The sequence below is a fragment of the Cannabis sativa genome, chromosome 8 (genome assembly GCF_029168945.1).
Source record: "Cannabis sativa cultivar Pink pepper isolate KNU-18-1 chromosome 8, ASM2916894v1, whole genome shotgun sequence".
Lineage (NCBI taxonomy): Eukaryota > Viridiplantae > Streptophyta > Magnoliopsida > Rosales > Cannabaceae > Cannabis > Cannabis sativa.
The window spans coordinates 35,293,817-35,320,621 of NC_083608.1; the positions used below are offsets into that span (position 1 = coordinate 35,293,817).

The 26,805-nt window shown below is 32.7% G+C and overlaps 2 protein-coding genes across 15 annotated transcripts; one reads left to right on the forward strand and one right to left on the reverse strand.

Moving 5' to 3' along the window:
• On the forward strand, positions 1-6,192 carry LOC115700997 (protein FAR-RED ELONGATED HYPOCOTYL 3). 13 transcript variants are annotated; one of them, XR_009684130.1, is made up of 9 exons: positions 1-235; positions 2,425-4,636; positions 4,723-4,779; positions 4,935-5,006; positions 5,100-5,165; positions 5,252-5,320; positions 5,413-5,452; positions 5,532-5,634; positions 5,722-6,192. XR_009684130.1 is itself a non-coding variant. In XM_030628674.2 (9 exons), exons 2-8 carry the CDS (start codon positions 2,465-2,467, stop codon positions 5,606-5,608), a joined length of 2,544 nt encoding a protein of 847 aa, XP_030484534.2. In that variant the 5' UTR covers positions 1-235; positions 2,425-2,464; the 3' UTR covers positions 5,609-5,634; positions 5,722-6,192. The 13 variants fall into 13 exon arrangements, 6 of the variants coding, with proteins under 6 accessions (XP_030484534.2, XP_030484536.2, XP_030484537.2 ...); XR_009684132.1 differs by having other exon boundaries at positions 5,549-5,634; XR_004008481.2 differs by having other exon boundaries at positions 5,549-5,619.
• Positions 6,193-13,384: 7,192 nt separating this feature from the next.
• On the reverse strand, positions 13,385-19,637 carry LOC115700568 (cytochrome P450 97B2, chloroplastic). Of its 2 annotated transcripts, XM_030628144.2 has the most exons (14): positions 19,049-19,637; positions 18,309-18,489; positions 18,055-18,162; positions 17,872-17,956; positions 17,277-17,515; positions 16,694-16,867; positions 16,051-16,098; positions 15,868-15,927; positions 15,113-15,199; positions 14,866-14,954; positions 14,276-14,367; positions 14,093-14,154; positions 13,844-13,993; positions 13,385-13,753 (listed from the first exon to the last, which is right to left on the reverse strand). In XM_030628144.2, the coding sequence occupies exons 1-14, from the start codon at positions 19,189-19,191 to the stop codon at positions 13,526-13,528; spliced, it is 1,746 nt and encodes a 581-aa protein (XP_030484004.2). In that variant the 5' UTR covers positions 19,192-19,637; the 3' UTR covers positions 13,385-13,525. The 2 variants fall into 2 exon arrangements, with proteins under 2 accessions (XP_030484004.2, XP_060958846.1); XM_061102863.1 differs by having other exon boundaries at positions 13,385-13,993; positions 19,049-19,592.
• Positions 19,638-26,805: the final 7,168 nt, after the last annotated feature.

Here is a 26,805-nt window from a genome sequence, read left to right on the forward strand (position 1 = left end):
TAGCGCGTGCGAACCCATTCCAAAGAGAGAGAAGAAAAACAGAGATGTGAGAAAGCGAGTGACGAAAGGTGAGAGTCAGATATTTCGAAACCCTAAAATCTGAAAGGAATTTGGGAAAAAAAAAGAGGAAAATTTGCTATACCGGTACACCCCACTCGCTCTTGCGCCTCGCGTGAGTCATCCATCTCAGATCGAACGAAGGTCCATCTCCAACCTCCTCCTTCTTCCTTACTTGGTACTCTTCACGTCTCTCTCTTTGTTACAGAACCCGATTTCTCTCTTTGTCTCCTTTTATTTTTCTGAATTGTTTTTTGGGGTGGTGAATTTTATAGATTACGATTTGATATGGGTAGATGGTGAATTTTATTGGTTTCTTGATATTTAGAGTGATTATAGGGTTTGACGAAGTTTTCTTTTTTTTTTTTTAAATTTTTTTCCTGCAAATTAAATGCGTGACTTTTTCCCATTAGAGGTGATATTTACGTTATGTTTCGAGTTTTAGTTAAGATTGTGAGTTTATGTAATAGATGTAAATGTACATAAGTCTACTAATGTAGTTGTTTTTGTAGTATAGAAGTTTGTGGGCTATGTGTATTTTATAAGCTAAAGCTAAAGAAGTAGTAACATTGAGATGTTCTAGAATAAATGAGGATTACCCAGTTGAACTTGCCTTTTTCTTTTCTGATTTAAGTCTTCTGTGTAAATTTATTTGATAGGTTATTAGTTGATTACAATGTTAGTTGGTTATGATTTATCCACATGAATGAATTCTCTCTCCCACCCTTGTGTTTGTCTAGGAGTTTGACATTGTCATCTCAATGTCTCTGATTATATGGTTGATTTTAAAGCTGGAAGTGTTGACTATTCATGAAAGATCATCTTTTGTGAATTTCAAATCTCCCCATTGTTACATTCTTGATTATGATTGGATATTCATTTCCTTGAAAGACATCAACTAAGATTTAATGTAGCTTAATGTAGCATTAATATATGTTAATGCTAAGCAAATTATTGATGACAACAGATCAAGAATTTCCTTCTTGGCCTTTAGAAGGTTGACTGCCTTTTATGTTTGCCTTTAAGTACTAGTTACAAGACAAAGCCAAAGTATGAAAGAAAAAGAGAAGAGAAAAAATGGCTAAGAAAGAGTTTTCTGACATGGAGTCAGGTTATGGATATTTACAATTCAGGGTTTATTTTTATTGTGAATAATGAGCTGAGGGTGCAAGTATCTCCTGCTTTAGCTATAAATTATCTTAGTTGTATGTAAAAAAATTCTTTCCAGACTGTTGGTGATGTTGCACTAACTTTGAAACAGTTTGAAAGTCACCCAGAATCTATTGAGATTTAATTAACATGACATTTTGCCTTGAATTAGAAATGTTCAAGTAAAGAACTCTTAAAAATTGTAGAAAAGCTTTTCCTATTTTTGCACATTGTTTGGGTACAAAATTGTTTGAGGTCTTTTTTGTGGAGGCATTGAAAAAAGAAAAGGCTATTTATTTAGAGGCCTGCTTCTGTTGTTTCGTCATTGATATTAGTTACCAAATCTTCTATTGCATTACAAAGTAAGTCTTCTTTGTATTCAACATTTGTAGGTGAAAAAATTGTGCAATTGCTGGAATGGCAATTTCTATTTAACATGTCTGTTACCCACCATCCTATTTTGTATGTTTCTAGGGTCGGCTTACAAGTGGAAATTCTTTGGTAGAGTTATTTATTTGTATTTAGCTGCTACATCACTAGGTTTTATTGTTACTATCTTTGTTAAATATTATTTATTATTTGAGTAAAATTCCCATGTTATAATATGGAATTTTTCTTCCTTTTGAAGATTGTAATGGAACCTTAAGATTTCTAGTGATCATTTATGTTTAATTTATTGGATATAGATCAGTGACAAGATAATGAATAATAAGATTAAATCTTCCAGTTTTAGTGAAAGGTCCCTCTTTCTTTATCTGCTTGGGTTTATATCATTGTAATATTTTTGCTACCTTTGCTTTCTTGTACCTGGTTTTACTTGGGGACATTTGGAAAGACAGGCATTTTTACAGCTTTGGGTGTATTCATTCATTTGCAATAGAAGTTGTTTCCTAGTTTCCTGTGTTAGGCTTAGTTATAGCCTTATATGTTTGCTGTGTTAAGCTTGTTTTTGTATGTACTAGTTTCTTCTGGGTATATTGGCTGGGTGGATGTATAAGTTTGTTGAAAATAATTAAGTAGATTGGAGAACTGCGTTATTGTTTTTATTAACTCTGTTTCTAGTGATAGGAAAGATTACCCCTTCTTGGGATTCAGTAGGTGAATATTATCGAAAAAAAAAAAATATTATCGAGATAAAATATAATTGTATATTTCTGTCTAGTTATTAAAACAAACTCATATTTTGCATGGTGGTTATCTTGTTTGTTCACTTTTTAGGTAACCTTAAGATCACTAACTGAAGGAAATTGTATACGTCATGGACATTGATCTTCGGTTACCATCTGGTGAACATGATAAAGAAGGTGAAGAATCAACTGCCATTGATAACATGTTGGATGGTGAAGAGAAACTACATAATGGAGATATTATAAGTGGGAATATGGTCGATATAGGAGATGAAGTACACACTGAAGATGGTGGAGATTTGAACTCTCCCACAGCAAATATGGTAGTCTTTAAAGAAGATACAAATCTTGAACCACTTTCTGGTATGGAATTTGAATCACACGGAGAAGCCTATTCTTTCTATCAAGAGTATGCACGTTCTATGGGATTTAACACTGCGATTCAAAATAGCAGGCGGTCAAAGACATCAAGGGAATTTATTGATGCGAAATTTGCTTGTTCTAGATATGGGACCAAGCGTGAGTATGACAAGTCCTTTAATCGGCCTCGTTCTAGGCAAAGCAAACAAGACCCAGATAATGTAACTGGACGAAGATCATGCTCAAAGACAGATTGCAAAGCTAGCATGCATGTGAAGAGGAGGTCAGATGGGAAATGGGTTATACACAATTTTGTCAAGGAGCATAACCATGAACTATTACCTGCCCAAGCTGTTAGTGAACAAACAAGAAAGATGTATGCTGCGATGGCTAGACAATTTGCTGAATACAAAAGTGTGGTAGGCCTGAAAAATGACCCCAAGAATCCATTTGAAAAGGGTCGTAATTTGGCAGTTGAGGCAGGAGATTTGAAGATTTTGCTTGATTTTTTCACGCAGATGCAGAATGTCAATGCTAACTTCTTCTATGCAGTTGATGTGGGTGAAGATCAACGTATTAAAAATTTGTTCTGGGTCGATGCTAAAAGCAGGCATGACTATGCTAATTTCAGTGATGTAGTGTCTTTTGATACCACCTACATTAGAAATAAATATAAAATGCCTCTTGCTCTTTTTATTGGAGTGAATCAGCACTATCAATTCATGTTGCTTGGGTGTGCCTTGATATCAGATGAAAGTGTGACTACATATTCCTGGCTAATGCAAACGTGGCTGAAAGCCATGGGCGGACAGGTACCAAAAGTAATAATAACTGACCATGACAAAGTGCTGAAATCAGTTATTTCAGAGGTCTTTCCGATTGTTCATCATTGTTTTTTCTTATGGCATATATTGGGGAGGGTTAGTGAAACTCTTGGTCATGTAATCAAACAACATGAAAATTTCATGGCGAAATTTGAAAAATGCATCTACAGGTCTTGGACGATTGAAAAATTTGATAAGAGGTGGTGGAAGATTCTTGATAAATTTGAGCTCAGAGGTGATGAATGGATTCATTCACTGTATGAAGATAGAAAACAATGGGTTCCATCGTTCATGAGGGATGCTCTATTGGCTGGGATGTCTACTGTACAAAGATCTGATAGTGTAAACTACTACTTTGATAAGTATGTGCATAAGAAGACCAGTGTACAGGAATTTCTAAAACAACATGAAACAATTCTACAAGATAGGTATGAAGAGGAAGCTAAGGCTGATTCTGATACATGGAACAAACAGCCAACATTAAAATCTCCTTCACCATTAGAGAAAAGTGTTTCTGGGGTATATACACATGCTGTGTTTAAAAAATTTCAAGTTGAGGTTTTGGGTGCGGTTGCCTGTATTCCTAAGAAGGAAAGACAAGATGAGATAAGCATTATTTTTCAAGTTCAAGATTTTGAAAAGGGGCAAGACTATCAAGTTTCATGGAGTGAGATGAAGTCCGAAGTTTCTTGTTTGTGCCGGTTATTTGAATACAAAGGTTATCTTTGTAGACATGCACTGATTGTTCTCCAAATGTGTGGCCTGTCTGTCATCCCACCCCAGTATATATTGAAACGATGGACAAGAGATGCAAAGAACAGACATTTAACAGGAGAAGAATCTGGTCAATTACAGACTAGGGTGCAACGATATAATGATTTGTGTCAACGGGCAATGAAATTGTGCGAAGAGGGATCTCTGTCACAAGAGAGTTACAGCATTGCGTGTCGTGCACTAGAGGAAACTTTTGGAAATTGTACGAGTGTTAATAATTCTAGTAGAAGCCTTGTTGATGCTGGCACATCAGCCACCCATGGTATACTCTGCATGGAAGAAGATTCCCAAAGCAAAAATATTGTCAAGACAAATAAAAAGAAGAATCCAACCAAGAAAAGAAAGGTTGGCAATCTAGCTCATGTTATACTATTGTTTTCTTTCTTTGGAGGAAAATATGCTCACTCCTAACAACCATTCTTTATTTGCAGGTGAGTTTTGAACCAGATGTTATAACAGTAGGGACACAAGACAGCTTGCAACAAATGGTTTGTTCTACTCTTTTAAGTGAAATGTATTTTAAATGTCAATTGTAGATTAGTATTGTACATTATATTGATGAGTGATTTTGATTAGCAATTTTCTTTTATTTTATTGAAGAGATGAATTAACAGTACTGATGTCTATTTTATATTTTCTGCAGGATAATAAACTAAACCCAAGAGCGGTAACCCTCGATAGTTATTATGGCGCACAACAGAATGTGCAAGGAATGGTATGATGACTAGCAAATTCAGATTCACATGTGAAAACATGTTTTCATGATGTGTCATTGACAAGAGTTTTTTTTTACCACTTCCCTTGTCAGGTACAATTGAACTTGATGGCCCCGCGTGACAATTATTATGGCAATCAACAAACCATTCAGGGGCTTGTGAGTCATTTAGCAGTAAATTAACAAATAAAAAGGGGTTATTATTGTATGTGATGTATATAAGAATTGGGTTTTGATAACTGTAGGGACAATTAAACTCAATAGCCCCAAGCCATGATGGATATTACAGTGCTCAACAAAGCATGCATGCCCTGGTACCCTTATAACTTCATTCCAAATTTTGAGGTCTATGATTGCCACGCTAGTGATGGCATGCTAACAATTTGTTGGGTTCTCAAACATGCAGGGACAGATGGAGTTTTTTAGTAGACCCAGTTTCACTTATGGTATTCGGGTTCGTTAACTAGTTATGAAATTCATGTGGCTTCTCTCGTAATTTTTACTTGCAATACTTTCTCACTCTAGGATATTCATTTCAATAGCAGGATGATCCCAATGTGAGAACAACCTCACTGCATGACGATGCATCAAGACATGGGTAAGAATCACCAAGGTAACGCTCCTGAAGGTATATTCCCTCATCTTTTCTGCTGCTGGGTAATTCCTTTGCTTGAAATTTGGAGTTTTAATATCAATTTCAATGATTGGCGTGTAGTTGGAGGAGACACACACAAGTCACAATATTTTGAAGGAAAAATTGGTTCATGCCTTATGAATGATGGCCTAGTAAAAACCTCGCGGTCTGGCGTCTGTAAAATAAGATAGAGTAGGTTCTTTAATCTTTCCAGGCCCCCTTTGTCTTCTAAAAGCTCACTTGGAGTATAAGACAGATTTAAATAGGGTCGTCATATGTTATATCTTTTGTAAATGTTATTATTGTATTGTATGGTATCATATCAGCTCATCTTGTGGTGTTTAGCTTAAAATAGGATTAGTGCAAATCAGAATTATTCATTTGAAGTTCAACTTGAACCACTCACTGATCCCTTTGTTGCTTCTGATATATTAGCTAAAAAGCAGTTCCTGCTGATTCAACTTCTATCGCTTTCCCTCATCTTATTTCTTAACAGTGTTGTTGTGATATTGGGGCAAGAACTTTTGCTTATTTATCAAGGTTGATTATTTACTTGATTATCCAAGCATTTTATTATTATGTAAATGGTTAATAAATAGTTTTGTTGTGCTTTTAACAGATCCTTATATTTTAATAGAATTATATATATAAATATATATAAAATATGGTTAGATTTGAACAGAATTAACCCCTCTCAGCCAATACATTTGAAGTGTTTATTAGATATTTTTTAAACTGGAACGATACCACAAAACTGATGGCAACTTTTCAAGCCATTTTCATTAATATATAACTATATAGTGATGTCTCATATTAAGAAATTAATATATTACTACATACCACACCTAGCCGAGGTGCACTTTTTGGTGTAACCTTTAACAAGGTCTTGAAAGATGTAAGATTTATGAGCTATGGATTTCTTTTTAATGAAAGTACATTGGTTGTCACTTGTGTATGAGAAAATGAAGCACTTCTGCTAGCTTTACACAATATTTTGGAGATGCATTTATAAATAATATTATAGCAAGCAATTGGGCAGTAATCCATAACTCGAGTTGGCTCTTCGTGTTTAGAATTAAAGAGACTATTGTATTGTTAAACTCCTCTAGAACGCTGTAATTTTTTTGAAAAAAATTGCTATATGGCATCAGAAATTTCATTTCCTATATCTGCCCACGTACATAGTCTTGAAGAACCCTACATCATAACCGTCCACCCCAGACTGTTATTGGAATGAATACTACAAATTGCTTTCTTAACAACAATGAAATCTCCAAGAACTAATAAGCAGGCCTGAGCAGGGAGATAGAGGTTAAGAGAGTCGTTGCCACATCTTCCTCCTATCCCCAATACTGTTCTTCCCATACACCACCGTAAGGCAGAAGTCTACAGTCAAACTATTCACCTTGACCCTACAATGTAAAAGTTGTGACCACTCTTCTAGTATAGCAATATTCACCAACGTTTTTTTAGCCAAATCAAAAGAAAACAAACATCAATTATATGACTTGTATTTATTCAAAATATATATATATATATAGGGATATAATTTTTGTCAAGTTATAGTACAACGAATAATCCTCTGCTACAGAAAAGAATAAGAGCTATAAATCTGAACGGAATGAGTCATTATATTCTACTGCCACCAATGTAAGGTTTTCTAAAATTTACATGTGTTTATTTCATCGTATTAGAAATTCATATTTAGGGTGTAAGATTATAGTATTATAATCAACATACATGTTAGTAAATCTAGATCTTAGTAAAATAACTTCCAACAAATCACTGCTTCAAAAATCTTAATTTTATTTACTTCATGTTATGCTTAAGGTGTTTAAGGTAATTATCTCATCTTGAACAAATTTTAAAATTATTATTGATGAACGACTAAATTATTTAAGGTAAAAAAACCAATCTTATAAGGTGAAAATACAATATTTCTATGATAATTTTTAATCTAAAACCTAATTTCAATAAAATAAATACACCAATGTAAAACTCAATATATAACAATACATAATGTCATGAGTTATAATAAATTTTTCTATCCAATGTACTACAAAATATAAAGGCACGTACTAGGTACCTGATATTTTGTGCTCTTTTATTTACTAAACATTATGCAAAAACTATAAATGTACTTGGTACGTGATATAACGTACTCCACTACCACCACACAAATACATAAAAAAATATAAAGGATTGAAAAGATAAATATAACCTTAGTCCGACAACATAGACCCACCTTCTGGAGTATTGTACTATTAACTACCACCAACTGTCATTTGATTAAACATTTTTTGTACTTTTTGTACTTTTTTAATTTTAAATTAAAAAAGAAAATTGATAAATAGTGAAGAAACTTACAACAACATGTTATCAAATAAATAAAAAATCACAAAAAAATTTAAAAAATAATAAAGTATGTAGGACCCACTATACAGTACAACAAAATAAAATCTATGATTTTACAAAATAGGCACAAAATCGGTTACTTATATATTTTTGACTTGTATATTTTAGCAAAATATATATGACTTGTATATTTATTTTTAAACTAGTTTTTAACACACGTGCAATATATAACTTTATTATATTTTATTAAATTATTGAAATATAAAAGGTATAGGAATTAAGTTGAATAAAAAATCATTTTTTAGATTAGCTTAATTAAATAAATTCAATTAGGTTATAATTCCATTTAAAAAAATAAATAAGAAATAGGGTCTATTTTTATTTTTTTTGAAATTTTCACTGTTATTATCAAGATATTTTTACACCAAAAATACAAAATGTCAACTTTATTACATATATACAACAACACGGCTACATCAATATTTTTACATTCTCTCTTAATTTTATTACACATATACCACCTGCACATCAAATTCATGCACCTATCAACCATCAATCAACTCTCAATCACTTCCCTTATCAATCAACTCTCAATCACTTTTTTTTCTTTTTTTTCTTTTTTTTTCATTTAATTTTTTTTATTTCTATTCATTTTTTTTAATCAGATCAAGTAAAATCCATGCACCTATCAACCACCAATCAACTCTCAATCACTTCTCTTTCTTTTTTTTTTTCATTTGATTTTTTTATTTCTATTCATTTTTTTTAATCAGATCAACTAACCTCCATTGTTGAACCATAACTCCCCATAATTCCTCAAGAATTTTTTCCCTCTCATTTTTGTTCTTCAAAATTTTTTCAACTCCCACTAAACCAATCTCATAACTGTTTTCCCTCTTTCCTTTTGTTTTCAATCTCTATTTAAAATGATTGTGACCCGTTCATCCTCATCTCCTTCCCCTATTCAGAAAAAAAATCCAAAATGTGTTTGAAATCACTAGCTAATAAAGCTAAGGGAAAACGTCCTATTATTTGAGGAGGAAGATTCTGATTTTGCTCCTCCATTAACGAAGCGTGGGAGACCTCATCCTAAGAAGAAAACAAAGCTCAGTGTGCAAGAAAAAATGGCTGAAGACGTTTCTGGGAAAAAAGCTAATGTTGGTGCTGATGTTCGAACCGAGGTTTGTTTTCCGTTTCTTTTTGGTTTTCCCCCATTTTTGAAATTTTTTCATATTCAACTTTTGTGGGTTTTGTGTTTATTGATTTCTCATTTTGTAATAGTTTTTTCATATTGTAAACACCTTCTGTATGTATTTTTTTAATATGTTTTTTATCTAGTTGTTTCGTGTCCATTTTTATATCATCAATGGGTAACAATGAGATTTATCATGGATGTTGATGTTCAAAGAGTTTTTCTTGTATTTTAGTTTGTATACAGTTGTTTTGTAGTTTTATTATAGTTTTGCTACTTGCATATGTTATTTCATTATAAAACTAATATGCAACTATTTGCACAAAACTTACTATGTATAACTACTATTTCTTAGTCCCCGTCAAATTAAATTCCTGCATCATATATAAACTATCATAAAACGATAATGCAACTATAAGGCAACCAAAACAAAAAACAAACAGACTTATACGTAACTGGTTGTACCTTGATTTGATTTTACTCTTCTTATTGTGTTCTTAAAAAAATATATTTATATTGGAAACTAGTAATCAATCAAAATGCAACTGTATATAACGTAGATGTATTATTCATGAGGTTTTTTTTAAAAAAATTCACATCATACATTGTTTTGGATTTGGTGGGAGCTCCAGATCTGTTTGTTACAGATCTACATTTCATGAATCTGGATTTCGATATTAGGGGAGTTGTTTTGATCGAATAAAACAGAAAACAAATGTATAATTTCAGTTTCTTCACAGTTTTTCTGATTTTTTTCGTCATTTTCTGTTTAGATCATTGCAGGTCTTCTTTTCCAGTTGATTTCGCCAGAATTAATGGTTGTATTTTCCTCGTTTTGGTTTCATTTTAGTTGTTTTGCAGTTTTGAAACGATCGAGGTATGTTCATCTTCAACGTTCGCTCTGTACAGCTGAAGGCTTAGTGCATGTGGTATTTTTGTAAATATTTGTATGTGGACTGTATAAATGTTTAATGGGCCGGCCCATAGTATTTTTGTAATTTTTGTTCCTTTTTTGTATTTTTTTTTGTTTTTTTCCCTATTATAAATTATAATCGCTTACAACAACAGAGAAAATGAGATTGGAAATATCACCCATCCAACAAACATCTTCATCCACCTTCAAAGTATATTTTACTAAACCATGCGCAACATGGTTTGCATTTCTCTTAACATGAGAAACAACAACCCTAGAGAAAAAAGATAAAAGACAACGAACATCTATTATTAAGTCACTAAAACTAGATAAATCCATAGATGTAGAATTTAGACCTGTAGAAACTCTCATAGTATCAGTTTCGATATGCGTAATAGGAAGCTATAATTGTAGAGCCCATTTAATGCTATGAAAAAGTGCTTTAGCCTCCATTTCATCTTATCGAAAACATCCTTGCACCTGTTTTGATAACTGATTTTGATAAAGCAGCAACTACATGTCCTTGGTGATTTCGAATAATCGCTCCTACCCCCAATATTTTATCCTGTGCATTGACTGCAGCATCAATGTTTAATTTCAGCCCTAAAGAATATGGTGGTCTCCAATTTGTTCCATGTGGCTGCTGTAAAGAAGGGGAGACATTCAAAGTAGCTTGGTTTCTAGATTGGCACGAGTTGGGTTGGAAAAGAGATTGTTTGTTACCATCTGTAGCTCTCTGAAATTTGTCCATGTATGTACTGGCAAAAAGTATAATACCCTCTTTTCAAACTCCCCCATGTAGAACCTTGTTTCTTCCATTCTAAATCGCCCACATAATGTATATTATCAATTCAAAATCTGATTGGAATGTAGAGTGGATAAGTGGATCAAGTAGTCACCATTATACATGTTGTGAGCATTGCGATAGTCAATGGTGAACTTTGTTCGCTTCCAAATCGACTTCGCTCTATGGCAAGTGAAGAAAGCATGCCCAATTGATTCCCAAGCATTTGTACACATGGAACAAGATGCTGAAGTAATGACTTTCTTTTTCTAAGAGCTATTGCCACTGGAAGAGCACTTTGCATCACTTTCCAAGCAAAGATTTTTATTTTTGACGACAAGTTTAGTTGCCAAAAGTATTTCCACCAACCCGTTTGAGCGTTGGAGACTGAAGATTCATTACTTTCATCAATATTTCCCACCAAGTGAAACCTAGAATTTAGCGTATACATCCCAGTCGTTCTGTGGTGCCAAATCACACAATTTTGGGATGGAAAAAAGCTCAGCAGTATGGTGACGATTCTCTCAACATCAATTGGCTGAAAAAATTGGTTAAGGAGTGTCAGATTCCATTCTCTTTTTTTCGTAATAAAATGTGCCACGATGAGTGTAGGAGGACCGATATAGGTAATTGCTTTGAAGTTATTATGTCCTGGAATCTATTTATCCACACTTGCCAACATATTGAAACCATTCCCAATTTTAAAACGCAACCCTTCAAGGAGTAGTTCTCGTTCCTAATGAATACTTGGCCAAGTCATGGAAGGTGAGTGTCCAAGGCTAGCTTTCAAAAAGGAATTATTTGAGAAGTAACGATGTAAAATAGGGTTTAATTTTAAAAGTACATATATTATTCTGTATAAATATACTTGACAATAATAACACTAAAGAAAGAGATATTAGTGGCATTAATAAGTTATGTTTAAAATTTGTAGTATTTTGATTAATTAGTATTGTAAAAATAATTTACATATATGATAATAATAAAAAAATAAAACTATGTGAGTTTATACATAATTATAATATTTGTTTGTAAAAGTCGTATATTATGTATATGTAATTGTATAAATATAAGTGCAAATGTAGAAAATAATATTGTTATAATAATTTTTTTTTTTTTATGTTATAATAATATGGTGTGACATTGATTTTTTTTTTTTTTTATGTGAAAGAGAGCATTTAGTATAATCAATGATAATGGCCTTAGATAAGTTCAGCTTTTTTCTACTGTTTTCCTACTGTTTTTTCTCACAGCACAACTACAACTGTTTTTTTCCCACATTACAGCTGTGCCAAACTGGTCCTCAATCGATTTCCACTTTCCACGAATGTTTTTACACCCATCAACAGGGTATGGTGGGACAATATTTGTTGTTCACAACTTTTGGTTGTGTTTTAACAATCACTATCATCTTGATGATTTCTTAAATATCCCAAACTATCCTTGGTTCTGATCTTCATTTCCTTCAGGGACAGTTGCATCCCATGCCAACACATGATGTACACTATGGAAACCAACAGAGTTTGCAAGGACTGTTACTGCATTTGGATGCTAGCACATTCTATCAGCTTGGTTGCAGGGTGCCAATATAATTGTGCATGGTTGTTTTGACATTCAGGAAAGTGTACAAGATGTGGCCAGCATTGACACGGTTCTTCCTCTCTCTCAATCATACGTAATTTATTTCTGGCCTCTCGTGTAGCTGGGATCACGTGGAGTAGAGATGCTTTGCTTCTGAGAACCAAATATTTCTATTCTTTTGTAGAGGATTACTAAGTGGATACCCTTTCGCAGCAGGAGCAATCTATGGGCTCCTCACAGTATCAGAACATTGTGTCAAAGCATCAACGTGATAGGCATTCGGCCTCACAGTTTGAGCTCTTATCATTTCAGAGTAATGACACACATGAGGAGATTTCAGAACATCCTCAATGGAAGAGGTCATCTTGTATATGTTCTTTTGTTTCTTCTCCATAGATCCCTTTTTAGTGATTTTATTGTACGTTTCACAATTTTTCAGTAACACAATCACACAGTAATCTCTAAAGAGATTCCTAACAAAAAAAAAAAAAATCATGTACTCTTATCTTTATTTTTCTTATAGGAAGTGGATGCAGAATACAAAAAGAAAAGGAAAAATATAACATTTTTCTTCCTACAAATTGATCTGCACTTTTGGATGAGTCCAAATATTCTTTGAAAAAGCACTAGACATAACTTGTATACATTTTTGGTAGCCGTCATGTGTCTCCAAGTATTAGGTGCACAACTGAACATATTACATTATCCTTAATGAAAGCTAAACCATCATCTTCACAATTCTACTTTCTTTTAAGGATTTTAAAACACTCCTTTTCAGGCAACAATGGCAGGGTAAAGCAATTTCTGACCTCACATTATAAATGGTCAATTTCTGAACACAAGTATGGTGCTTAAATTAATTACTTCATTACAGTCTAGTGTGACAGTGATTTGCTTAGCACTTTAGCTTTGTGAGGGATGATGGTGAATTGAGTGGTTTTATTTTATTTTGGTTTAGACTTTTTTCCTCTCATGTTCCAAAACAGAGTTATATAATTGGCATTTCATAACTGCCAAGTTACAATGAAAATAGACTTTGTGGTACAATACAACTTAAGTTTTATGATGTCTCATGAGACCTCTTTCTCAATTTGCACCACAAACCATTCTTTGTATGGATGGTTGCACCGGTAACCAGTTCTACAGATTCGGGAGACCCCTTCAGCTCCACATCAAACTTCTGTAACAACATAGCCAATGCTACTGTTGACTCCATTAGTGCAAATTGGTCTCCAACGCATTTTCTTGGTCCTCCACCAAAGGGTAAAAAGGCGAAATCGGATATAATCTGGTAATTTTGAAGCAATAGATTCGTTACTTGACAAGTCAGAATATGAATTAAAAGTCGTCTAAAAAGATGCAGGGAGGAGTGAATAACCTCATTTGGGTACAGTGCTCCAGGGCTTCGAGATGGGTCGAAACCATCCCATCCTTCAACATCTTCATTCTTCTTTTGCACTAAGAATCTCTCTGGTTCAAATTCATTAGGACGATCCCAAAAATACGGAGATCTATGGAGATTATATACCTGAGTAGACAATTTTAAATTTCTTTATTAAAAAAAATGAGTAAGAAACATGATTAGTTTCAACACAAGGGAACAATTGTCTTCTACTCATCTACTCACAGATATAAAAATATCAGTTCCTGGAGGAATTGCATAACCGTCTTTGTTGCCATTGTACCCTCCTGCAGAGACGATTTAAAAAAAAATAATAATAATGAAACCTCTAATATGACATGAATACGTTATACAGTTCTTCTGGGATTATTTAATCGTATCATATATCAGAACATTAAGTATAAATACCTGGTAATTTATCTGACTTGAGAGAGCGTCTAATAAGCAAAGGTGGTTGAGGATACAATCTAAGGGATTCTACAACAATAAGTCTTATGTAGCTGAAATAGAAAATCAAATCATTAAATAGTCAATCATCTATCAAGTGCATGCTGTCTCAAAATAAAGCAAAGGTGATGCCATTATTCTGAGGTTCCAATTGTGATGAAAGACAACCAGCTTGAAATGAAAAGCATAACTTATAAATTCAACATTCCTAATATTCAAAGCCAAGTCCTTAGACAACAGCCATAGAAGTTTTGATCATTATGCAAAAACCAATATTTAGTAGAAGAACAGTGGAAAAAACAAGTCTAGATCTCTTGAGTAGTAACACTGTCAAATTGTGAAAGAAGTACTTAACACTGTCAAATTGATGTATTACTGCATTGATTTTAATTACTTAAGTTTCAATATGAATCTTTGTTGATTTAGCTAAATTTTTTGGGGAGTTTCTGAACACGTATTTTCCTTGTTTGAAATATCATATTTTTGACAGAATTCTTTGTGAAAATCAATAAATAAATTCAGATATAATGTTAATAAGCTTAGAGGCATACTCCAATTTTTTAACTGATTCAAACGTTGGTTCATCCTGCCCAAGTACTGAATCGATCTCCTTTTGCGCCTTTTTCATTTTCGATGGATTCTGTGGTGCATAAAGTAATTTGGATTAATATGTTTATGCAGTTCAAAAGTATGACAGCTATTACCGAGAAATCAAGGAAGAACAGTAATTTTCACTTAACTTCATGAGATGGTTAACACAGATTTTTAATATTAATAGCTAGAATTGGATAATCATACCTGAGCGAGCAGGAAAACAGCCCAAGTAAGAACAGCAGCTGTTGTTTCATGGCCAGCAATAAGCATAGTCATCAGGTCATCCCGTAACTGTCAGAAAATTCAAGGGTATTGGTAAAAGTTAACTGGTTTATTGCTCCTAAACATCCCCAAAATAAGCTATTAATGACCATACCTAGCTAAATAAAGGCACACAAACCTACAAGTAAACACATCCACAGTGATTCCAACACAGGAGGATTGTGAAATTTAAATGAAGTACATGAAAAAGAATGGAGAAAAAAATGATGTGAAAGGAACTAAAAAAAACATTTATATTACTGCAGTAGCTTAATTGAAAAACCAATGGGAATTATATTAACTAAATATATATATTTTGGCTAGACGTACTCAACAGATTCATATCATACTATTCTAAATATAATTCATCTAATCTACACGAAAATCAGCTAATATAACTAGTGTCTAGTGTAAATTAAGAGATTTCAAATAGTGATAAGTAAACGTGAGAAGTTTATAAATTCAATCTAATCTATTAATTTATCAATGATTTTTTTCCATATCTCAAAATATTAATTCTATTTGATTTGATCAAATGATTGTATATGATATAATTGGTTATGTACAATATATGTCGCTGTCTTTCATTGGCAAGCATGGGTCAGTTATCCATGCTTTAAGAATGTATTGGATCAATTTGTGCCAATTTTGACTAGAAATTTTGGAGATGCATAAACTAATAATTATAACTGATTTACCTGACGGTCATCAACATCAGCTCCCCGCATATCAACTAAGAAACGCAGGAGACTAGCATCCTGCAAACTTTAAGTTATAAGGCTGTAATTATAAGACATAATGCTTGAATTACATATCTTAATTTTACACGAACAAGTAAATTTTAAATTATGATTATGTATTAATTAAATCTATTCACCAACCTTCAGATTTGAGTAGTCCCTTTGTTGTAATTTTTCAACATCTGTTTCCTGTAATTGGATGCATAATGAAGTTTTAGATATTGGTAGAATATGCTACAGGTAACAACTTCAATGCTTGACATTGACATAAAAACCAAAGTAGATACAACAAATAAGAAACTCATACAGAAGCAAACTGGGAAACGATATATGTTGCAGAACATGTAACAACTAAAGAACCAGAAATTGTAGCAACCTTGAGACCTTTGCAGGTACTCAAACCTGCCAAGCTTTATTAGAGCTTGATGCTATATTGAAATGGTTCTAATTGTAGGAGGCACATGCATGCTTTTATTGCCAGCATTGATCAGGCTCTAATAATTTCCAGATAGATAAGTTGGTATCCTAAAGATATCAATTGCTTAAGTTTCCAAATCATGTAACATGTGCACCAATTTAAGTAAAATCCTTTGAGATTGGCATATCATACCAACTTTCTGTACATTTTGCTTAGGTTGTAGAAGCACTGTCTCTGACATTTTTTGTACTAAAAAACGAATATCATATCCAACTAAAAGCTTAGAATATCATTTAAATGTGATTGCATCGACACACGATTATGATCAGCACCTAGATCCATCATACAACTTATGTATTATCTAACCTGCCTCGTGTCTTTTGCATTTCTGATGAGTCCATCAAGACAATCATTGATGACCTTTAGGTCCTTCTGGAACTTCCGCTGCCTGGGGACTATCCACTTCATGAAGGGAACTTTCCAATATGGAATATAAAAGGTTGATCTGTGTTCTGCTTCAAAAAGGGTCCCATACACTGCCTGCGATAAAACTGTAAAAATTTAACATGCAATATGGCTTAGACATATTGGAAATTCTAATTTTATATTTTAAAATTAATATATATATATATGTCAGTACAACCATGCCCATGATTGGGTCAAAAGCTTGTAATAATGAAGTAGTTAATCTTCACATCTTAATATATTAGGAAATAAAATGGTCAGGCAAATGGTTTGCTCCCATGCCTATAGTTTCCTGATCCCCAAATATGGTAGGGTTAGGCAGGAGTCTTACACAAAAAAAGAATAGAAAAAATAATCTTTGCACTTCCCTTACATAATCACAACTCACAAAGTAAAAAAAGTGTGCTAATATGGCATGCGAAAATATGCTTAAGAGTTAAAACCAAAACAGACTATTGCAAAGTGAAAAATCTTTTTATCTAACCTTAATCACGGGCGATTCTTTTGTGACAGAGCCAAAGTCATAGTTAAAGACACCAAGCCCAATAATATCTAGAGCTAAACTTGAGAACTCTGCTTCAAGATCCAGCTCAATAGTTTGTCCACCTTGCAAGCTCTCTCTTTCTAGGAGCTTATCGATTTTCAATATTGTTCTTTCTGAACAAGAAGTAAATATTTTGACCATAGTTTCCAGGTACAAGGAATGGAATCCGGGAGCAATGACTGCAAATAAATAAATACATATATGTCAAGTTACAAAATTAGCCTAAACAAATTAAAACGACAAATTACTTGTTTGTTTTCCGTATTCATATTTGATGAATGTAATAACTAATAACTTAAGCATTCGGTACTAACTTAAGAGAAACCTCTATAATCAGATTATACTGATGGCCAAACACAATCATACTGTTAGATTATAATCTACAATCATTCAAGATAAAGAACAAATAAGAATTATTTATTTATTTTGAACAGCCCAAGACCATTTGGAAAGGAATCAATATTATTTCAAAAGCTAGCATAGAGTTACACTTCTTAAACTTAAGAGCAAAAAACTTTGAATTTTACTCCCTCACCTCTTCTCCTCAGTTTCCACGTGTCAAGGTCAGCAGGGATAAGTCCTTTTCCCATTATAGGTTCTAGTATATCAGCAAGAACTCCCTACTTAAAACATAAAAAGAAGAAGAGGGAAAATTTTGTTAGAAGAGAGAAAAACAAATTGCAATACATATACAGTAAAATTTGAAAAGCAAATTGACCTTGTCAAATGAAAATGCATTTTCTCGGAGAATATGTCTTGCAACAACAGGATCTGAGACTACAACAAAGGCTTTTGGTCCAAAAGCAAGCTTATACACAGCACCATGCTGCCAGAGTAGGCAAATTTCAAAGAGCATGAGGAAGCCACATATATACAAGTTAATTGCTTGAAAAAGAATGATTTTCTTTTTTGTTGCTGCCAAAATGAATGAATGTAAGAAAAAAAAATAGCATTTCAATTGAGGGTGAATACCTCTATGAACCAATCATACAGAGAAAAGAAGAGGGGTCTATCAAACAAATCGGTGACAGCACCTTCAGCTATAGGCATGTCCCCTAAGCTTCCCCCACTTAAGAAATTGGTAAGAAGGTTGCTTGCATTATCTAAAAAATTTCTTTTTGTTTTCACTTCATCTGTACTAGTTGATTGGCATCTGCATTTCACAAGCATTAGATTCTGTTTAGATTGACATTCTTTGTTATCAAATGCTCATGATTTCTGGGTTTTAATTCCTATGAAAGCAACAATAAATAATGTTTCATGATTCAAATCATTGTGTTTCATTTCATGTTATTTTATAAATTCATATTTTGTCATGATCCAAAAGCTGCTTCTTTCTTTCTTATGTTGCTTGTTGTGTTTCAAATATGAATAAAGATAATGAGAAAGGAACAAAAAGATAAATCAAGAGCTAAGTCTTAAAAGCAATTAGCTTTCTTCCTTTTTCTTTTCTCAAAATATATGTTTTTGGGCTGCCAAGAGAACAATAAACGAGAAAAAATTTTAAACACCCTTTACAAGTTTAGCTTACATTATAGTTTCAGCTTCCTAAGATACAGAAGTATCGGATAATTCAGTGGAAACACCCATTAAAAAGGCCACAATCATCATCTGGATATCACCTAAAAGCTTATCTTAAATGTCCACCAAGTACTTAGTAGTACCTACCGAGTGAAGAAATAGTTGAGAGAGAAAAGAAAAAAAAAAAATACCTGATACGATAGCTCTGGGGTCTGATTTGGTGAAGATTAGTGGGAACTGAAGAGTGAAGTGAACCCAACTCACTTCTGTGAATATGATTGAAATTCATGACAGTTGGGGGAGAGAGATAGGAGAGAGAAGCAGCAGCAGCCATGGCCACTGAGTTTTCTGAGTAGTGGGTTCAGTTCAGACCACTTACAAATTCTAAGTAATGATGCTTTATTAAAATGGAAAATGACAGACATGAATTGAAAAAAACTCAAGTTGTATATTCATTTGGATTGGATGACAGAGTATTGACATCTTTATTGTTCATGTCAAACATTGTACGACCAGAAATGGTTTTTTTTCTTTTTATGGTCTGCCCACTGAATACCGACCATCCAGTAAGTGAAACCACGATTAAAGAAGCCCAATCTAACCTACCCTAAAGCACAAAGTATGCGTATTTGGAGTGGAGATAAGGCAATAATACCCATCACAAAAGTAGCATTTTATTCGGCTACCATGATTTTGAGGGAGTGGAAGACAAGATTTTATTGTATTCTAATTTTAATGTTGCTTTCTCTTTTGATATAAATGTATTTAAGGTAACTAGTGAGTCAGAGTTGTCTTTTTAGTTTTTAGTTTTTAGTTTTGAGAATTATATTTTTAAAAGTAAGAATAAAAAAGAATATCATTTTAAAAATTTAATAGTATTTGGTTAAGGTTTTTTAAAATTATTTTTAATTTTTTTTTACTAAAAAAATACTTCAATATTCTACACCATACCATGACATGAACTCATTTACCCTCGACTCAGACCCGGACTCAAACCCAAATTTGGATTTCGAATCGAACCCCAAACCCAGACCCGGACCCCAGCCTAAACCCAAACCTAAACCTGGACCCCGACTCCAAACCTGGACTCGGACTTAAACTCAGACCCTGACCCTGACCTTGGATCCAGACCTCGACCCTAGACTGCGAACCTCAGACCTGCAAGTTCGAGTCCAGGTCCGGGGTTGGGGTTCGAGTCTGGGTTTGGGGTCTTACTGCAGGTTCGGGTCCGGATGCAGGTCAGAGTTAGGGTTGGGGTTTGAATAAGGTTAAGGTCCAGGGTTTGAGCTCGGGTCTTGGTTCAGGTTCGGGTCCTGGTCTAGGGTTAGGATTTGGGTCGGGGTCCAGTTCTAGAGTCTAGGTTCGAGTGTAGGTCTAGGTCCAGAGTATGGGCATGTGAGCTAAAATGTAAAATATAATATGTTAGACAAAAAATTATTTTTTAAAATAGAAAATAACATTTTAATGTTTTCTGTTTTTTAAAAATATTTTTAAAAATTTTGGCCAAACGATCCTCATTAGTTTTTAAAAGTTATTTTCTGTTTTTAAAAATTGAAAACAGTTTTTAAGTTATGAAGTCAAACACTCTGTGAGAGTGCATCTGCTGCAATTTTTTGTTTTTGTTTCTTAATTTATATTTCTATTTTTTTTGAAAATATATTAAAAAAATACAATTGAAAGTAAATTAAACAGTTAGAGAAATTGATAGTTGATAATATGATACAATAAATAATAGGAAATTATTTCATATACTATTTTTTAACTTTTTTTTAAAAAATTTACGATTTGAGTTGTTCCGGTGGTTTCTCTGGTAGTTTCTAGGTAGGTTACTGTACGGATTTTGGTTGCGATTTAGGTTGCTATAGGGATTCGGTGTGGAATTCTGTAAAAATATAAAAAAAAAAAATATTTTGAAGTATAAAAATGAAAAAACTCCTTAATAATAGCACATAATGTATAAATAATACAACTAAATTAAAAAATAATAATATTTATCTTTTAAATTATACCATAGCCTTTTTTTTATTATAATTTATGAAAAGAATAATGTCAGAAAATAATAAGAATAAAAATAATAATATATTTGTATACTTTGTGAAATAACTTAACATAATACAACCAAAATATATCAATATATAAAAAATAAAAACAATAAAAAGATATAGGTAAAAATAAATAAAGTTCAATCTATGCAATAATTTTCAAAATTAATGTACTATTTTATTTTTAGTATTATTTGACATTGAGTAATATTTTTCTTTAACTCATATATATGAACAAATTGCTACTTAGTGCAATTACAGAACAAGGAAACAAAAGTACCACTAAAAAACAATAAAAGGGAAATAATTAGAAATATCTGGAATAGTTAAGAGAATTATAGTACTATTATTCTCTTAATACTATGTTAAGCGGAAAAAAAAAAAATCTGTGATGAATATTATTTTAAAACTTATCTTTTGCAAAAGTTATAGATATGTTTGTTAAAAAATAATTATATTGTGTATTTTTTTAAAATAATACAAAATAATATAATATACTCAATTTTAATATTTTCAATCTGAAGCAAGTTTTTAATAAAAGTGGGCAACATCTAGTCTAATCTAATTGAACTGAATTGATCTAATCCAATTTAATTATAAAAAATTAAATATCTAATTATAATTGGATTGGATGTTAAAAATTAGATTTTAATTGAATTGGATCGGTTACTGGATGTCATTCTCAAAATCCAATAAAAAACGATTAACCGATCCAATCTAATTACATTTATATATTAAAAAAAATTATTTCAACGAGTTTTGAAGCTATTTCAATGATCTATCAAGTCATGTCTCAAACTTCAACACAATTCTTAAGCTATCGACATCAACTTTTACCCCAAGGGAGTTATGAAAATAAGCTCCGAATTACTAGCAGCAGGTCTCGATGGGCTCCGAAAAATGCTCATCACCACCATAAGCTAATTTTCACCATTAGATCATTATCTACGGTCAAAAATATCTAATTTGTATTTTTCTCATATTTTTGTGAGCCTCCTTCACCTATAAAAAGAACATTCCCTTAGCTCATTTTTCACTTTCATAAAACTACCTACAAGGTAAGCGCTTCTCTCTCTAGTTTTTCTCTCTAAAAATTGGAGCTTCTGACACTTAGCCTTTTTTCTATAATACCATCTCGTGAGAAATAAAAATTCAAAGTAGACGTTGCTCCATTACTATCGTGATATAGGGAGTAAACTACTATTAATTTATCGTGTCTCTCTTATAATTACTTAACTACTTTTTATTCTAGCAAACTGGTGTGGCTTAGAAGTCTAGTCTAAATTTCTGAGTCAACATGTATATATATGATGTACACATAATACGAATATATAATTTTTTAGGAGATCAGAAAATATACGATATATTTCTCAACCCTAAAAGCCTAAGTTGTGGCCGACACACACACACACACACTATCTCATGCCTCTCTCTCTCTCTCTCTCTCTCTCTCTCTCTAGATATTTGGTGTGTTTTTTCTCATCTCAAATTACAGTGTCTCATGAGTTGAGTACACACTGTAATATAAAATTTATTCATCTAATTAGTCATATAAGCACACTCTTATCATGAGTGTTGAGGCTGATCTGGAAGACCCTGGTGTGAAGTCTTCATCAAGTTCATATTGCTATTGGATTGGATGATCAAAAATATACATGAAAAGAATCGAGAATACCCTGATAGGTATCAGGAGATAAAAAATTCTTTTAGTTTAAATTTAATTTATGTAATCATGTTAAGATTTTGAGATTATGGTTCATATTAGATTCAACTAAATATTTTTTACAAAATCACCGCTTCCACTTTTTTGACTTTGATATGGACTATAAATGCTAACATATGACGCACACATAATTTAATGAAATCTCTATGATTGAGAAATTATAACATATTTGTCTATTTTCTAATAATAGGGCTTATTTCTATTACTACACATATAATTCACAATCTACTATTTAATATACTAATTAATTATTAATTTTCCATATCTAATTATGCGGTCATTACACATTATGTCAGGAACCTTTGTAAAGAATTATTGAGGATGTTCTCCTTCCTTATGTTTTGTATAGTAGAGGCCTTCCTTTCTTTTCAGCTTGTGGAATTTCTACCGTACTGTGTAGTGAAATGCTGTGTGAGCTCATCAAACGAGTTAAAAGATCATTCGTTTAATTGTTTGAACCATAATCTGTTCCTGTCAGGGTAGTAGAGAAGGCCTTGCATCTGATCACAAGATTATTTGTTTCCAACACCATTCTCTGCTCAAATTAGAGCACATGCTCTAAGGGATCTCCTTCGCCATCAAACAATAGAAATGTTGGCATCATGAAGTCTTTAGGCTTTAGTTTTTCTGCAATCCATTTTGTCAAAGTATATTTTACTACAGTTTTTATGGTTACTTTGTTTGGATTGTCTAACTCTACAATTTTTTCTTGCCTATTTTTCGCTATAATTTTTTTTCATCATTTGTTCTTTCCATTGCAAAAACTCATCTCTAGATTTTCTAAACCAGAAGGTTTATATTGGATTGTAACTGCCAACCAATTCTGAGCAGGATCACATTCTATCTCTTTTTGCTTATGTCCTCCCATTTGAAGGAAGTGTTTCTAGAACGTATGCTCTGTGCCAGCAACATTTCTTTGTATTGGCTCGGAAGCAGGCTCTTTAATTTTGGCAATTGTCATCCTTATTTCTTCATGTACCTCTTTCCCATTCATTGTTGTTTCTAGTTGATTTCATACTTCCTTTGTTGTATTTTAGGAAATTTTCACTTGTTGCAGTACCTACTGAAGTCTATCTTCGACCAACAATGGCTATGAATTACTTGTTTTCCGATATCATGTTGCCTTTATGTTCTATTTGTTGGAAATATTTTACGAGGATCTAGATTTACTAACAAGTATGTTGAATTAACATCCTAAATATGAATTCTCTAAAACAATGAAATAAACACATAAGGGTTTAAGAAGACCTTACATTGATTGCAACGGAATAATATGACTCCTTTTGTTCAAGATCTCTAGCCCTTGATTCCATTCGGTATCAAGATCTGAACCTGGATCTCTTTCTCTCTTTCGAGTTTGGTTACCACCGTCTTGCTCACTATGATTGAGTACTTGACTTGCTATGTGTGGGCACGACACTCATTCACTATGGGTTCGAATAGGTGAAGAACAATGAAGGAGGTTTTGAAATCAATAAGGAAGGACCTCTCTCATCTAGTTTGAAGGCAATAGTCAAGATGACATTAATTTGACAAAGTGTCAAGTGGATGAGATGAGAGCATTATGTTCCTTTTATAGTGTTTCAACTAGGGCTTAGGGTTGAATTATATGGATTCAAAAAGAATAAAATGTTGGGCAAAAAATCACACTTGATCGTACAAGACAGTGGACCTCTTTCTAGTTAGATTTTTGCCACTTTATTTCAACCATTTATTCTTCTTTTCAATAATACCATATTTTTCCAATTCAATCCTATAAATGCCAAAACTATTTATTTAATAATTATAATTAATTGCTAAATAAAATTGCAATTTATGTAATTTATTAATTAGACCATACAAAGTCTCTTAATTAACAAATTGACCCCAAAACCTCTTTTCTTCACAATTAAGCCATTGCTTAGTGAAAATTCTTATATAAGACATAGTCTAATTTTAGAATTATAATTGATTAATTAAAATCAATTAACTGAGTCTCCAAGCAGTATTATCTCAACTAGTGAGGGGACCATGGGCCTATATAACTGAGCTTCCAATAACCAGATCTAGAATTTACCAAGTAAATTCCCTAACTTATTATTTCCTCATTGAACCACTATAGAACTTGAAATTGAATACACTCTCAGTTATAAAGAACGCTCTATATATACCACGATATAGATACGTTATGATTATCCATTGTTATAATCCTAATAGTCAAGGATCCTCTATAGATGATCTACACTAAATAGGGACAAATTTACCGTTCTACCCTTTAATGTATTTTATCCTTAAAATACTTAGCTACATATAAATGATACTTCAGTAAACTAATATAATTACTGAAATGAGGCCTCAATCATTTATATCTATTCAGCCAAGCTCGAAGGAGATCATCATTTCACTTCTAAATTCCTATGTAAGATAGACTTCAGCGGTAGGTATTCTTACACCTTGGATAAGTGTTATGTCCTTTCCAGGGCATTGGCAAAGTTTACCAGTATCGGATGTATGGAGTATACATCGGAAGGGACCGATATTGAACTTTGATTAGATTTGTTAAAATTTATCGTAATATCTATTCAATTCAATATCACATGTTGATCCTAGATCAAATGATCTTAATCCTGATATGGTTAGGTTCAATCTCAAGAGTATTATACATGTTCTTTGATTTGTTAGTTAAGCCTACTTTTGGGTCAGGGTGATACGTACATTTTGGGAACATGATAGTATAATTGAGTGGGAGCGCTAACATAAATATGGAGTCTATAACTTCTATAGGAATTTAGAAGTGAAACGATGGTATCCTTCGAGCTTGGCTAAACAGAGATAAATGGTTGAGATCTCATTTCACTTTGCTGAAATATCATTTATACAGAGCTAAGTGTTTTAAGGATAAATACATTGAAGGTGTAACGGTAATTTAGTTCCTATTCAATGTAGATCATCTATAAGAGGGTCATTGATCAAATTAGGATTATAATAATGGATAACTAATATCGTATCTATATCGTGGAACATATAGAGCGTTCTATATGACTGAGAGTGCAATTCCAAGTTCTAAGTGTGGATTCAATAAGGAATTAATAAGTTAAGGAATTTACTTGGTAAATTCGGTTCGACTTATTGGAAGCTTGGTTATATAGGCCCATGGTCCCCATACTAGTTGAGACCATACTGCTTGTAAGACTCAGTTAATTAATTTTAATTAATCAATTATAATTCTAAAGTTAGACTATGTCTACTTTATGAATTTTCACTAAGTAAGGGCGAAACTGTAAAGAAAGAGTTTATAGGGTATATTTATTAATTAAGAGACTTTGGTTAGTCTAATTAATAAGTATAATAAATGAAAATATTATTTAATAATTAATTATTGTTATTAAATAGTTAATATTGACATTTAAATGGTTGAATGTGAAAATTAGTAATTTTTGAGAAAATAGGAAACAGAAATGATAAAACAGGAAAGTTGTAAAAGTGAGGCCTTTTTCCATAAGCCTTGGCCGGCCACATGCATAGGTTTTATCATTTAATTTTTTCATTATTTTAATGCCAAGTAATTCAACCTTAACCCTATGTGGTATTCTATAAATAGAAAGTAATGACTTCAGGAAACAGAACACACAATTGCATCTCATTCCTTTCAGAGAAAAATTCCTGAGCCGCCACTCTCTCTCTTTCTTCTTCTTCTTTGTTTCGTAATCCCTAAGTGATAGAGTAGCGCCCACACACATCAAGTGGTATCTCAATCATAGTGTGGAAGATTGTGTAGAATCCAAACAACAAGAAGGAGAATCAGCATCAAAGGAAGGAGAGAAAGAGATCCAGATTCAGATCTTGATAATGCTCTGCTGCAGAAAGGAATCAAGGGCTAGAGATCTGAATGGAAGGAGTCATTATATTCCGCTGCACCCAATGTAAGGTTTCCTAAACTTTATATGTGTTTGTTTCATTATTTTAGAATTCATATTAGGATGTTAATGAAACATACATGGTAGTAAATCTAGATCCTGGTAAAATATTTCCAACAAATTCAACATTGTCTAAAGATAAAAGCAACGCACGAACATCTTGCACTAAAAGACCAAAAGAAGATGACACAGAGCTTTTACTACGAATAGCTTGTATGCATACCAAGCTGTCTGATTCCAAAATTACTTGTCCCCAATTGTACTGATCAATCCAACTTAAAGCTTCT

Bases quoted from the DNA above. Each gene is read 5' to 3' on its own strand.
- LOC115700997 (XM_030628674.2), top strand. From the start codon at position 2,465: ATGGACATTGATCTTCGGTTACCATCTGGTGAACATGATAAAGAAGGT. The intron at 5,007-5,099 runs GTATGATGACTA...TTCCCTTGTCAG, and splicing joins AACAGAATGTGCAAGGAATG to GTACAATTGAACTTGATGGC. The intron at 5,321-5,412 runs GTACCCTTATAA...TCAAACATGCAG, and splicing joins AACAAAGCATGCATGCCCTG to GGACAGATGGAGTTTTTTAG.
- LOC115700568 (XM_061102863.1), bottom strand. From the start codon at position 19,191: ATGGCTGCTGCTGCTTCTCTCTCCTATCTCTCTCCCCCAACTGTCATG. The intron at 18,490-19,048 runs GTATTTTTTTTT...TGTGAAATGCAG, and splicing joins CCCCAGAGCTATCGTATCAG to ATGCCAATCAACTAGTACAG. The intron at 15,200-15,867 runs GTAAATCAGTTA...ATTTTCTGACAG, and splicing joins CTGATGTTGATGACCGTCAG to TTACGGGATGACCTGATGAC.